Below are 13896 nucleotides of genomic sequence, written 5' to 3'. Positions count from 1 at the left end.
GCTCCGAATTCAGCCGGCTAGGTTTCTGACACATGCCACAGTTGCTTCTCACAATTTATAAGAAACATAAGAGAGTCATTAATTTTATTTTTGTCATGTTAAAGTTATTAATTTTATTTCCAGAAGGACTGAAACTATCATAAAAAACACCATTGCCTACGAGTAGGCTTGAGATATTGCTCGTCAATTCAATACGTCCTGCGTTCCGGCAGTGCTCATAAATATGTCTACTCTGCAGGTAATAAATATTCGTCTCTGGCATATTTATCTGCTAGTGATTCTGCTCGAGCAGAATGTAGTTTTTCTTCTCGCATTCTGCTCGGTATTATTGTTCTTGAGCTTCTAAATTCAAAATTTATCCAACCTAATTGACGGGTTACGTAGCCCCTTTTAGGCAAGGGGGAGAAAGTACTCCAGGGGTTCAGGTTGTTCAAAGCACGATTAAGCTAATGCAGGATTAGCATGAATTTTTATTTTAGTATTGTTAACTTTTCAGTGAGGTTTTCTGTTAATATTTTCTGTCCTCCAGGTTTAGACGTCGACTAATCTCAAACTGAACAAATCTTAAGCAAAATAAACACTTTTATATAAGAGAAATTGAACTCTCGATCAGGCTTTCAAACGACCCGGCCCAGTATAGGTTATACGCGGTATATGTAGCCCCAAAAGAGTGCGATCTTTCAGCTGTTTTTAATCACGGACAGAAATGGGGTTAGAGATTTTTTATACAAGGCCAATATACTAAAAAGCAATAATCAGGTCCTCAAACGACTCGATAACTGATCGACGAGATCAAATAATACTTGTGGCCTGAGACTGGGTAAAAATTTTAAAATATCAGATCGAAATATCGCAGAGCACAGATTTTAGACGCCGCCCAAAAATATCACCGGAACTCACACCCCCACCATTAATTATAATCCCCGCTGAGGAGTAACCCCCGGGCGTAAACAAACTTATTTACTCTATTGCGATCACTGTAAATTCAGGGGTCATTTACTCCAAGTCAGACTTCGGTAGTTAACAAACGTGATGAACGGATCGCTAGAAAATTCAACACTGCTAAATTCAGCCGGAGGCGAATGTATTCCTTTCACCAAGGAAGATCCTATCTCTACAAAGGCTATCAAAGTAACATGTTACACTGTCATAATGTTGCTTTCACTTCTTGGAAACGCGGCGGTCATCGCCATCGTTGTGAAAAACAAGCACATGCGAACCACGACCAACTACCTAATCGCAAACATGGCTGTGTCGGATTTATTGCTTTCTTCATTTGCCGTGCCGCGAGAACTGACGCAAATCTTCATCGGCTACCAAGGATGGTTGATCCATGGCCCAGCTGGTGCAGTCCTTTGTAAATTTGTTCACTTCTGCCAAGACATCTCAACCGCGGTTTCTATACAAAGTATTGTTGCCATCACATTGGATAGGTACACTGGAGTTGTTTCGCCCTTTCGCGAGCCTATCATAACTTCTGAAGCGACGAAAAATTGTTATTGCACTCATATGGTTAATATCGATGGGTCTGCACGGGATTTATTTCTACATGGCGCGTACTGAACGAGTTAATGGAATCAGTATTTGTTTCTTCAGCTTCGAGCCGGCGTTCGATAACCTACGCGCGTCGAGAACTAACTTTACAATAATTTCAGTTTTTTTGATTGCAATTCCTTTGACAATCATAACAGTTTTATATTCACTTATATTCAGAGCTTTGAGGAAAGAGAAAACCTTTTGGAAAAAGTCGTCGTTTTCGCTGATGAAAATCCGGCAAAAAGAGAACACTAAAATCATTAGAAAAATTCTCGCAATCATATTTTTATTTGTTATTTGCATATTACCAATAGATATCCTAGGTTTTTTATTTCTGTTTGCGTGGTATAAAAAAATTCCTTGTGGAATGGACCACTTGAGTTTCGCAGCCAAATTCATATTTTACTCCAACGCGTCACTTAACCCGTGCGTTTATTTTCTTCTAAATGACAGATATCGACAGGGTCTGCGAAATATTTTTAAAAAGAGCAATGAATGTTTCTCTCGCGACCGAGACACAAATGACACAGAAATGAAGACATTGTGATATATTGTAGCTTTTATGTAGCTAATATAAAGTAGCGTAAATAATTTTGCCCAGTTTTGACAGATTGGAATTTTATGGTTTCTTTTGGGTCATGTCCTGCCATATGTTTTGACTTTTGGATAATTGAGTTTCTTCAAAAAGTGCATGGTTAAGATTATTGTTTTTTTTTTTTCTGGAGAGTGTAAGATAAGGTTTAAAGCGTACTTTGATTGGTCAAATATGGTGTTATTAAAATTTTCTATTAAAAACATACGAGACATTTTTAATAGTCTGCTTTGTTGGCGAGATAACGCGTTTTTGACTGTTGCCGTCGCGGCATTTTGAAATGGCGCAAAAAAGATATCTTTATTCCTAGCTTTTATAATTAGATATATGGTAAGAACAAATTAAATTAGTGAAAAAACCCTGCTGTAATTAAATCTAGTGACGCAATTTTCTAAAAAGAGAAAGAAAAAATTATTAAAAACTAAAATCATCTTGTCTCTGGCTTGATTTTAATCCATCCACTTCATAATAAAATTCTAAGGGTATAAAAGCTATGCACTTAGTTGTCCTTTTACAAGCCGAAGTTAATCACCGTATATTTTTAAAAACTTTTCTTTTTTTTTAAGAGTTATTGAATAATGGAAAGCCTTGGCTCTCTTTGACAGAGTGCACGACTTAAAGTTCTTATAAAAGTGAACTTTCTCCATTTAAATTAGACGTAATGAGAATGAGATATAAAAGGTATTTTTTAATTTATTACTTTTTGTGGTATTATCTGTAACCTTTGCAGCGGTCAAACGCAAAAATCCAACGTCACTTCCGGTTTGTAAGAATATAAAGCAAAAACGTTGAAGACTTTTGAAAGAAAATGTTATGAAAAGAGCAATGGTGAACCAAATTACGAGCAAGCTGGATGAATAACAGTTATTAAACTGTCTTTATACGCGCAACATGCAAAGCTCAACTTTTTAGAGAATGTCTCAACTTTAATCTTGACTGAGTAAAGGATTTCAGAAATTTGAAACATTTATAAGCGGCACTTTTAGGGGAAACTGTGATTTATAAAGAAAAAAGGATTTTAGTTAAAGAAATAGTCATGCGATATCTAAAACATGTTGATTTCAGTGTTCTTTAAAATTGTAACAAAATTCTCAGTCAGGTTGAATCTGATTGGGTATCAGCGGGTCTTATTTTAACATGTATATTGTATGGGCGAATTAAAATCGGCCGGGCATAATTACACACCGAATTAGACTCTGCCCAGTCAATTACTATTATATTATTATATCATTCAATTCTCTCGGATGAGGCACACGGTATGAACGGGTCGGCGTTAGAAGACTTAACACTGTTAAACTTAACTAAAGATGAATGCATTCCTTTCACTAAAGATGATGCTATCCATATTAAGGCCATCAAGGTAACATGCTGCATTGTCTTAATGTTGCTTTCACTTCTTGGAAACGCGGCGGTCATCGCCATCGTTGTGAAAAACAAGCACATGCGAACTACGACCAACTACTTAATAGCAAACATGGCAGTGTCGGATTTATTGCTTTCTTCATTTGCCGTGCCACGGGAACTGACACAAATCTTCATCGGCTACCAGGGATGGTTGATCCATGGTCCAGCCGGTGCAGTCCTTTGTAAATTTGTTTACTTCTTCCAAGAGATCTCAACCGCTGTCTCGATACAAAGTATTGTTGCTATCACATTGGATAGGTACACTGGAGTTGTTTTGCCCTTTCGCGACCCTATAATAACTCCAAAACGACGAAAATTTGTTATTGCACTCATATGGTTAACATCGATGGGTCTACACGGGATTTATTTCTACATGGCGCGTCATCAGCGAGTGGATGAGATAAGTATTTGTTTCTTCAGCTTTGAGCCGGCATTTGACACCCTACGGGCGCTGAGAATCAACTTTATTATACTCTCCATTGTTTTGATCGCTATTCCTCTAGCAGTTATAACCGTGCTTTATTCACTCATATTGAGGGATTTAAAAAGAAAGAAGCCTATTTGGCAAAAATCGTCGTCTTCATTGCTCAAAAGCCGGCGAAAAGAGAACATTAAAATCGTCAAAAACATTCTAGCGATCATCCTTTTGTTTGTCATTTCCGTATTACCGCTAGATATCTTGGGTTTTTTATTCTTCTTTGTATGGTATAAAAAAATCCCTTGTGGTATGGATCATTTGAGTTTTGCAGCCAAGTTCATATTTTACTCCAACGCGTCACTCAACCCGTGCATTTATTTTCTTCTGAATGACAGATATCGACAGGGCCTGCGAGATATTTTTAAAAAGAGCAAAGAATGTTTCCCTCGCGAAGGGGAGATAAATGATAATGACATCGAAATGAATGCAATGTAATATAATATGTAGCTTTCAATGTGAGTAGGTTTTTATCAATACAATGATTTGCTGACAAACAACAATAAATGGTCATAAATGTGACTGCTTGCATTTGACATATTTACTTTCTGCCCACGAGTTGTGAATTAATAATTTGAGGTTCTCAAAGGGTTCAAGATTCTGATATTTTTTCTGGGGAGGGCAAGATAAGAGTCTACGCGCGCTCTGATTGGTCAGATGTGGTATAATAAAAAAAGCTCTAAATTAAGGGGCAATAAAATCATCAATCGGCGTGCATAGCTGCATTTTTCCAAGACAAAGGCATATTTCAAGGCAAAAATCCACCCCGGATATACTGTGTTTTGTTCGAGAGATTGTTTTTTGAAAATGCGACTTCCATCTCTGAAATTGCACGATAACAAATACATCACAATTTCCAGGTTTTTGACAGGGTAAAAACAATTAAAAATGGATGAGTTACTAGGATTTATCATATTGAAAAAGTTGGGAGCGTTCTCTGGCTAAAAAAAATTGTTACAAAATATAAGCTTTCTTCTGCCAAAAAGTCATTCGTTAAAGGCTGCAGTTTGGCAGCCGAAAGTTTATGTTTTTAAACAAACGTTTTTAGCCAGAGAACGCTCCCAACTTTTACGATAAGGTAAAAACAAATTAAATTGGTTAAAAAAAACTTTGTTTTCTTCTTGTATGGTGGACGTTAATTAGTGCAGCAATACATATCTGTATTTTTCATATGCTGTCACACTTAAATTGTTTAGTCTATAGTTTTTGGAGTACACTCAAGTAAAATCAAATTCAGTCATCTTAGCTTATAGTGTCTAAACTTCAAGCTTTTTTATTTCTTCAAAATGAAATCGGTAAATGAGCGAAAATTGCGTGACCGATTTTGAGGCGGGAGTATATACCCATGAAACCAGCCGAGTCTAAAATTCAGGCCTACTGAGAAACATAATTGAATTCGCGTGTTTTGAAAATGGTATTGATGAATTTAGCGACAACAAAGCTAGCATAAAAAGGTTTAAACAATTAAACAGCACTTAAAAAGAGTCAGTGACAGGAAGTAATGCTACAGGCAAAGTAAACGAGATCATTAATTGATCGCCAGTTTCCTTGTTTTTGTAAATAATTGTGGATCAGCAAGACGTTTAGCCTACGAACGCAGACAAATTTCCGCCCCTTGTTTCACACTGCGTGAAAGCGGATATCCGTGTGCATTCGCAGGAAAACAACTTTTATTTTAAAAGGAGCACAATTTAATCATACAGTGTTCTTTTATAAAATAATTAAACTGATCTCTGACTAAGGCAAATGCCTCGGTTTGCCTCAAAAAGGCTAACGCGGCCCTGCCGTTGCCTCCAAATGGGCTGCATAAGCTCCTTCACAATATTCAACAGCAAGACACCTTATATCTGTATTTTCTTCTGCCTAATCTTGCCGTGCCTTCCGTTGCTGTCTCCAGCTGTATTCCTTTTTAATTCGTGTTTACGATGTTTAACAGCAAGAAACCATTGTTATTTTTTCCCCAAAACTCAACTCCATCTAGAACTGCATGTCTGAAAGCAACTAAAACGTACATGAAATGCTACAGGGTTGTTTTTGCATCCAGAGGTCACGGAAGAATAAGAAAGTAAAAGTCTGAAAAGTACGAGCCCCGATAGGCGTTCAGACGACGAGCTCTCCCAATTTTTACTTAACAAAACCATTTGCTGTGTAGCACTCAAATTAAACGATAAAATGGTGAAACGTATATTTGAACTTCCTTTGAAATACTGTAGTCCGTCAAACGCTAGAGTAAAAAACGACCGTGAGAAATTGCTGGGCCATTTTACCACTCGCGAGCTTTTCTTCGCTTCACGCTCAATGGATCAAAAGAAGGAGAGACTGCTGGTAGGCTAATAGGTTTGCTTCTTCAAATGTTTCTTCGCCATGTGCGTGCCTCGAGGTTAATTACCGTATTCCTTCAAGGGTGTCTACCGTCTACGTCCGGTTTACTGGGTTAATACCTTTAAGCCCTACATAACGCTAATGCAATGCGCTGTTAATCTTCTGTTTTGATTAATCAGGTTCACCCAAAAGTTACCATACCTGTAAAAGGCGTCAAAAAACATTTTGGGGATATGCCATGATCATACCGTATTTACTCGAATAAGCGCCGCGGCGCTTATTAAATTTTTCGCCTTTCAAGTGCGGCGCTTATTCGGGGCGGCGCTTAATTAAAATTGGACGCCTCAAGAATGTAATCTTTAACAGTGATTAAAAATAGCGTCTTTTGATTGTCAGTATTCGTCTCTTGCTGAGAGAAGTAGCGCTGCTGTCCTAGCAAAGTTCGTGGCCTTCACAACATTTACACCACATATTGTTACTGCTGGATAGAAAACTAATGGGCGAGCGGTAAACATCCTCTGAACTGCAAATCATCGTTTTTGGGAGAAATGTCTTAGTTTGCTTTAAATTGCTCTGTAGTGCTGTTTTTTTTTAGTTTAACGGAATTCCTCGATGCGCCGCCGGTCTGCGGCACTATTCTTTTTCCCAATGCGGCGCTTATTCGAGTAAATACAGGTATTCGTAACTGTGAGCCGACACAGTCTCGCGAGAGCCCGAGTTTTAGAGGTGAAAGTAAGCGTCTGACATTTTGATTGGCCTAGAAGCTCGACTTTTATAAGCAACAACTTCGTTTGGCGCCAAAATACGAAAATATGCACTGATATTTGACCGCGGACATTATCTGTTGCGAGAAGCGAACAGTTTTCCGAGAGTGAAGATCGAGGAAAACTAATCTCCAAGGAACAGATCATGTCCATGGACAAATACCAGTGCATATTTTTAAAGGCAAATGGAGGATTTTTCCTTCAAATATTTTTACATAAGGCCGCTCATTTCGCGAGACCTTTTCTCGAAGCTTGCAACGTCAAAGAAACTCTGTCGGCGTTTAAAATATTGATAGTCTGTTCAAAATGTTTAGTTCTATTCACTTTAGGAGTTTACTTTGGATGAAAACTAAACGTGCGAATCGCAGTTTGATAACTGGGGAATATCAATTGGGGTTAGGGTTATTTCCTAGTTTTGGCTGTATCACGTGACGTGATTAGATCAATCGCGCGCACGAAAAATATTCGAGGGATGCTTAATAATCCATCAAATCTTTTCAGTAACTACAATTATTAGTTACTGCAAGCTTTCCTTTCAAGCCAAAACAAGTGGTTAGACATAAACCGCTCGGTTTTAAGCTTCATCTAGCTTCTTGTTTGTCCTAAGTTTGCATAATGTCGAACTAGATGATGATGACGATGATGATATTATTAGTAGTATTAAATATTTAAATAGCATGTTTCTTCACTAAATCAAGGATTTAATAGCATTGATTTTGTGAAATGCGCAAATGACAGTAGAGTCTGGCAATTTCTGACAACACATGATATCAATTCCTAATTTCAAATTGACGCATCTTGGGCAGAGTTCGATCGTGACTTTATTTCCTTGTTGAGGGATGATGTATGAGCAACAATAAATACAATAGCGCTACTTTGGTATGTCGTATTTACAATATTGTAAAATATTATGATCGGACTAATCAAAAAAAATTATTGTCATTCTTTCAATCTTGTTATAGTCTACTATTTCTCCCCCGGGAATTTACCACCAGGATGATCACGAAGTTAAAGCGCTTGAGTTACACACGAACCATAATTGTTATCGAACAAATATCAAAAGTTCATTGTTCACTAATACCTTAGTTTCAGCAATTTCGTGGTTACCATAGCAACGTGCAAGATTAACGAAATATTATGCGGGTTTTTATTTTTGAGGGGGGTAGTTGGACTCACTCGTAAAATGGCGCCCAAATGACCTGTATTTAAATCGTGCGCCATTTTTCGAAAGAGTATTTTATAAAACTTGGAATTTCCAAACTGTAGTATACATAACACGAGCTTCGGAAATCGCAGTGTTGATTACTTGCACTTCGGTAAACACACGAAATGTTTGAATAACATTTAAAGACACAATCTGCAATTAAAAGAAGCGCCTAGGTAACTAACTGAGGGAGGAGGATTTCATTGATTCATATGCTGCTACACTGCACTACACCCTAACGTCAACATATAAAAAAATTCCAAAGTTGATATTTGCAAGTGTAATAAAATAGGTTTTCCCAAAGATACTCTTGTTACGCTAGCCAACCTGATGCTACGCATTGCCGACGAGACCTTTTGCCATCAAATGGAGTTTTTTACTTTTTTCTGATGATAAATATGACAATAACACCTGTTGCTGATGGATGAAAGTGTTAGTTAACAGAAGTAGCGCAAGCCTTCCTTGTAAAATAAATCTTCACTTTAGTTTTTTTGCGGGTTATTGTCCATACCCCAGCTCTTTCTCGCCATCCATTCCTTGTTCTAAGATAACAAGACGCGTTACGCTAAGAGCGAAATTAAATAGAGCCTAAGCTGACTCGTCCCCAGTCGTCTTCATATAGCGCGCGGTACAGCGCAGGGAGAGATGGATACCGAGAAAGGGAGCGCGTGCTTCTCCTTTTGCCGCGCGCTATATGAAGACGACTGGGGACGAGTCAGGAGCCTAAGATTTACATTGCCATTAAGCATGTCAGCATTAGAAATGTTCAACTACATTGGCTATTGGCAATTTCTATCCGAAAATAACAACAACGCCAGTGTCGTAATTAATCTTTCGCTAAAAATAGAAAAAACGCCGAGAAATAGCATTTAATATCTCGAACTCTTAAGTTGAAAGAGAAAAATTGTTCGAGGAAGCGAAAGCTCGAGATACCTGAGTTAGACTTTCGAAACACAGGCTTGGTAAGAAATAATTCAATTTTTCTATTGTCTACCTAATCAATTCGTTTATTGATAATGAATTTTCGTAGAAAAAATACAATACTGCGACTAAGTATTTCCCCTCTTGAAGATAAATATAAAATATGGTCCCCTCTTACGTTGCAATAATTCCCAGATGACCGTTGAGTTCCCTCGCCCTTATAAGGTCATGTATACTAGGAGGCAACTGGTAATCAGCATCTTACAATTGAAAATGATTGGACGAAGCCACTGTACTGTGTATTTCCAATTCACAGTGGCTGATTCCCTACTACAACCTCGAAGCAGTTCGTAGCTTTTGAAGACGAGCCGATTGATTTCCGATTGAGTACCGATTGTTCCCGACCATATTTCGGAGCGGTCACGAAGACGATTGAGACACAATGCAAGCACTATCAGTGTCACGTGACCAGCTGTTGTTTGTCCTCTTCGTCCTTTTGCCGCGCCTGCCGTTCCTTCTCCAGCACAGCCCAGCGGTTTTTATTGGATTCTGCGCCGTCGAGGAGAGGGCGTATATTTGGGTTGAACGTAGCCAAGGCCTAAAAGAGCCATTTTTAAGCGTTTTAACATTCAGTAAACAGTAAACAGACAAAACATATAACATAAATAACATATATAACAGCATTGCAGTTTAAAGAATAAATATTCACCTTGAATACGGGAATTCCTGTTGTTTCAAAGAACTGTACTTGGAGTGCAGGTAGTTCGTCAATCTTCTGTCTGTCCATAAGAGCCTACAACACAGATGTCGCATTACGGTTAATTCAAAACTTTAGGTATTGTTTACTGGGGGTTGTCTAACGCTATTTGAAAGTCTGACTAGATGCAAACAGGACTACGAACGAGCCAGCGAACGAACGAACGAACGAACGAACGAACGAACGAACGGACGACGAACGAACGAACGAACGAACGAACGGACGAACGGGTTTATCACGCTAATTTTCGACTTCTACTTCGATTAGCAACAGAGAGCACTCATCTGTCAGAAAATATCTAGTTGAGTGACTATGAAAACTGAACCAAACAGAATTGAACCAATTTTACCCACCGACGGCTCCACATTTAGCGTGGTTCGCTCGAGATCTCCTTGTTGGAAGAACTCGCTTGTCACCAGATGGACAACCTGAGAAAACAATACTTCAATTAAACATTGGTCTTACAATTAAAGGTGAGGTCCTTCGATGCATTTTGAGAAAACAATAACATTTTGGTACCGCATACCCGGATAATTCACCGAGCTCTAGGTGTTCTCAGTTTCAGTCATGTTACCAACATCACCAAATAAATGTCTTCGACTACCTTGTCTTACTAAGAACATGAGAACAACAGCTTACCTCTTTCTGTATCTCCCATGGCTTTGTAGTTCCGTTGAGGTCACAGGCAGTCATCATCATCGCCCTAACAATGAACAGTTTTTGTTACACTTAAAGGGAATGTGGCACCCCTGAGTTAAATTTATTTTATGACAAAACCATAGCTTCACTGCAACCAAATGTGTCTCCCGGGCGTTATAATGTAAAGTTACAAGCTAACAAGATTAACTTTGAAAACTGCTCAGCCCAACAATATTTCAAAAATCCATATCGCAATCCGTTTTGATCTTCGTCGCTTTTTGCCATCCGTACCTTCTTTTGTATTTAGTGGTTATTAAAACGTCCCTTCACTAATTTAAGAGGTCATTTTCCGTGCCTAAATTTAGCTAAAATCCGTGACGCAGTCCCTTTAAACAGAAAAAAGAAACCTTAATTCGCGTATGATGGCTCATAAATGCTGGCGATAATCGCGCACATGTGTAGCAGAAATAAGCAAATTCCAGTACAGTATAACTAAACAGAAGCATTCATGCGAATGAATCTTACTTGAGCATGTCTCTGTGGTCCATGATTCTAGTGTCAAGTTCTCCTCTTTCAACCAAAGGAAAGAACGTTGATCGCTGCCTGGAGAAGAGAAGAAAAAACGCGATGCATCAGTTACACACAATAAACTGGACAATCACAGCAAGTATTGCTAGTAGTCCAAAAAAGTATGCCAATTAGTAAATGCTGATTGTAATGCAATGGAAAAGTTTCTAATTTAAGTTCTTATCAGTGAAGCTCTTTAGCAAGTTTACGCGGATTTGAATAAAACGGTTTCTAAAATAGAATGAGTTGCATGTGGTCTGTTAACCGAAAAATTGGCGGGGTGGAACAACAGGTGTTAAACAATCTGCGTTCCCGGGTTAGAGGCAGGGGGTTTGGGGGTACTCCCGAAAGTGGACTATAGGGGGAAGCTCCGCCTGAAAGTGGTACCTTTTTTCAGGCTGTTGTCGACAAATACTCACCTGAAATTCACAGCTAAATCCGTCGAGAGAATGGAGTGTTTTATGTAACTAATAACTTGTCTGTACTCATCTGCGTTCAGTTTCTGGAAAATGTTATGGCCCTTTCAAAGAAAATGAATGTAACAGTGGCATTAATACCGTCTTCGTCAATCTGGAAGTAACTTCAATTATTTTAGGCATTTGGTAAACGTACGTAGCTCATCGATACACGTTCTAAACAAAAACAGGTGTCGAGAGGGTGGGTCAATCTATTTTAAAACGTTCTTTTTTTTACGAGGAGTCGAAGTTGATGGATTTTTGAAACCTTCAAAATAAAAGTTTTCTGAGGTAGGAATGACACCAAAAAGGCCGGTATATGCATAGGACTCCCGCCCGGGTTCAACCCCTATACAGGGTGGGGAAGGGAGAGTTCAGGACTGGACCACTCCTAACTAGGTCAGATTGTTCGCTGTATTTGTTGTGTAACACGTATATTGCTCGTGAGTCACTCACCTCTGTGCTGAGAATAATCACAGCATGGTTGAAGTGATGGTGCTCTAGAGTGGAGGTGGTGTAAAGCTTGGCTAATGGCGAGTCCGTCCTGACAACAGCAAAGCAGAGAACAGTTATTACTATCCTAGACTTCAAGGCCAGGTGAAGAATGGCCCTGGAAAAGGGGTTGAAATAACTGAAGACCACTGAAGCCTGGAGGCGGGGCGATCACGAGACAAAACGAGGTACCTTCCTCCCCCCACCCCAAATATTGCAATGCTAAAAATAAGTATGGCCGTTTCAAACTTCGTTTTCTTTTCATTTCGTCTTTACGGTGAACATATGTCTTAAAAGACCGAACTTGGTTCACTAGCGTTTGGTCGCTTTATTATAAAATTCAATGGACATTTTTGACCATTTTAAACACAAACAACTTACTTGGTCTGAAAAGCGTTGTTTGTCCCTCTATGGTCCAGGTCATGACACAAACAGCCAACAATCAAGCCAAGGCACTCCAGATTGCTTATAAACTTATTCATACCCCCAGTCTGTTGAAAAGAATATACACATGTCATTCACTACGTTTCAAGTTTGTTCGTATTAATGATATGCAACCCGTTTCCACCCTCTTCACTGTCAGTCATTCTCACATCCCAGTCATTTGTTGAGTACTTTTCTACAGTTATCAATCCATCATTGTTGAATTACCTGTGAGTTGAGCTACTTATGAACTCTTCCTATCACAGCAAAAATATGAGGACGGCAGCCACTGATAAGCCAATACAGTGAAACCCCAATCATACCGAAGTGCCAAGGGACAGGGAGAAAGTGTTCGTTACAACGGAAGATCTTCATGCCGGGGTTCTGGCCCAAATAACTTTTTTGTTAGTAGCTTTGGCCGGACTGAAGAATATCGTTCGTTGTACTGGGACTTTGTTATAAGGGTTTTGTCACTTTGGGGTTCCACTGTATCGGGGTTCTGTCCCTCTTTTTCTGTTTGTACTTTGGCCGGGCTGGCACTTCGTTATGGGTTCGTCATATGTTCCTTCCGGATCCTGTTCCAACAGATTTTCTATTAGTTACGTTTCACTGGGGTTCTACTGTACATACAGCGTTTTCTGGACGAAGCATCTAATATCATTGTAGTTGCGTTTCAGGAAGGGAAGAAAACAAAGCGACAAGAAGTTCTTCAGTATAACTGTTTTGTAGTTGCGTTTCAGGAAGGGAAGAAAACAAAGCGACAAGAAGTTCTTCTGTATAACTGTTTTGTAGTTGCGTTTCAGGAAGGGAAGCAAAGCGACAGAGGTTCTTCTGTCCAGGCAAGGTAAATCATACTGTGAAGGAGTACGTACCGTGAGCATACAAAACATTGATTGTGCCACATTGAAGGCGTGTTTCCAGTTATGGTAGATGACATTCCTATAATTCTTCCGCACTGTTAAAAGCCACCTACACAGAATCTGAAAAGAGAGAAATAAGTCAAGATGCTGATATTACGCCAATAGCTGTCAGTCTCGTTTAGGGTGCACACGGGAATATGAATCACTTTTTTTTCATTTGTCTCTCTTGGGGCCACTGCTTGGGCCCCTGGGTCTCCTCGGGGGTTTCATTCCGAGAGCATCGTCATTTGTTTCATTGGTGTTCCTTCCCCCCTCCCCCCCCCGGGGGGGGCGTGGCTGCGAGAAATCCGTCGATGCGTCACTCCTGAAATAATGAGAATCTACACATCACGACAAACACGTATGCACGTCATCAGTATGTAATTGCCCGTCTTTTCGCTTACGTCTCTCTCGGCAGTTCAGAAACTGGTGTCTGAAGTGGGACG

General features: G+C 39.3%; 2 protein-coding genes and 1 pseudogene across 3 annotated transcripts in view; 2 read left to right on the top strand and 1 right to left on the bottom strand.

Moving 5' to 3' along the window:
• The first annotated feature begins 420 nt into the window (after positions 1-420).
• LOC144660414 (QRFP-like peptide receptor) lies at positions 421-2685 on the top strand (annotated as a pseudogene).
• Positions 2686-3237: 552 nt separating this feature from the next.
• Positions 3238-4774, top strand: LOC144661159 (neuropeptide FF receptor 2-like). The gene has a single exon (XM_078521865.1). The coding sequence runs from the start codon at positions 3387-3389 to the stop codon at positions 4443-4445; it is 1059 nt and encodes a 352-aa protein (XP_078377991.1). The 5' UTR covers positions 3238-3386; the 3' UTR covers positions 4446-4774.
• A 3122-nt stretch (positions 4775-7896) lies between these two features.
• Positions 7897-13896, bottom strand: part of LOC144660440 (dual 3',5'-cyclic-AMP and -GMP phosphodiesterase 11A-like) — a 28113-nt gene continuing 22113 nt past the window's right edge. For both annotated transcript variants that reach the window (XM_078521059.1, XM_078521058.1), the window contains 9 exons: positions 13424-13531; positions 12510-12619; positions 12093-12180; positions 11601-11701; positions 11140-11217; positions 10615-10678; positions 10329-10403; positions 9928-10011; positions 7897-9816 (listed from right to left, as the gene is read on the bottom strand). In XM_078521059.1, the coding sequence (XP_078377185.1) occupies positions 9679-9816; positions 9928-10011; positions 10329-10403; positions 10615-10678; positions 11140-11217; positions 11601-11701; positions 12093-12180; positions 12510-12619; positions 13424-13531 (846 nt within the window). In that variant the 3' untranslated portion in view covers positions 7897-9678. The remainder of the gene's footprint in view (positions 9817-9927; positions 10012-10328; positions 10404-10614; positions 10679-11139; positions 11218-11600; positions 11702-12092; positions 12181-12509; positions 12620-13423; positions 13532-13896) is intronic.

This window comes from Oculina patagonica, chromosome 7, assembly GCF_052425735.1.
Source record: "Oculina patagonica isolate OP01 chromosome 7, crgOcupat, whole genome shotgun sequence".
Taxonomy (NCBI): Eukaryota; Metazoa; Cnidaria; class Anthozoa; order Scleractinia; family Oculinidae; genus Oculina; species Oculina patagonica.
This window is presented reverse-complemented; position numbering and strand designations above follow the sequence as displayed.

Excerpts from the sequence above, each read along its gene's own strand:
- LOC144661159 (XM_078521865.1), top strand. The coding sequence starts at position 3,387 with ATGAACGGGTCGGCGTTAGAAGACTTAACACTGTTAAACTTAACTAAA.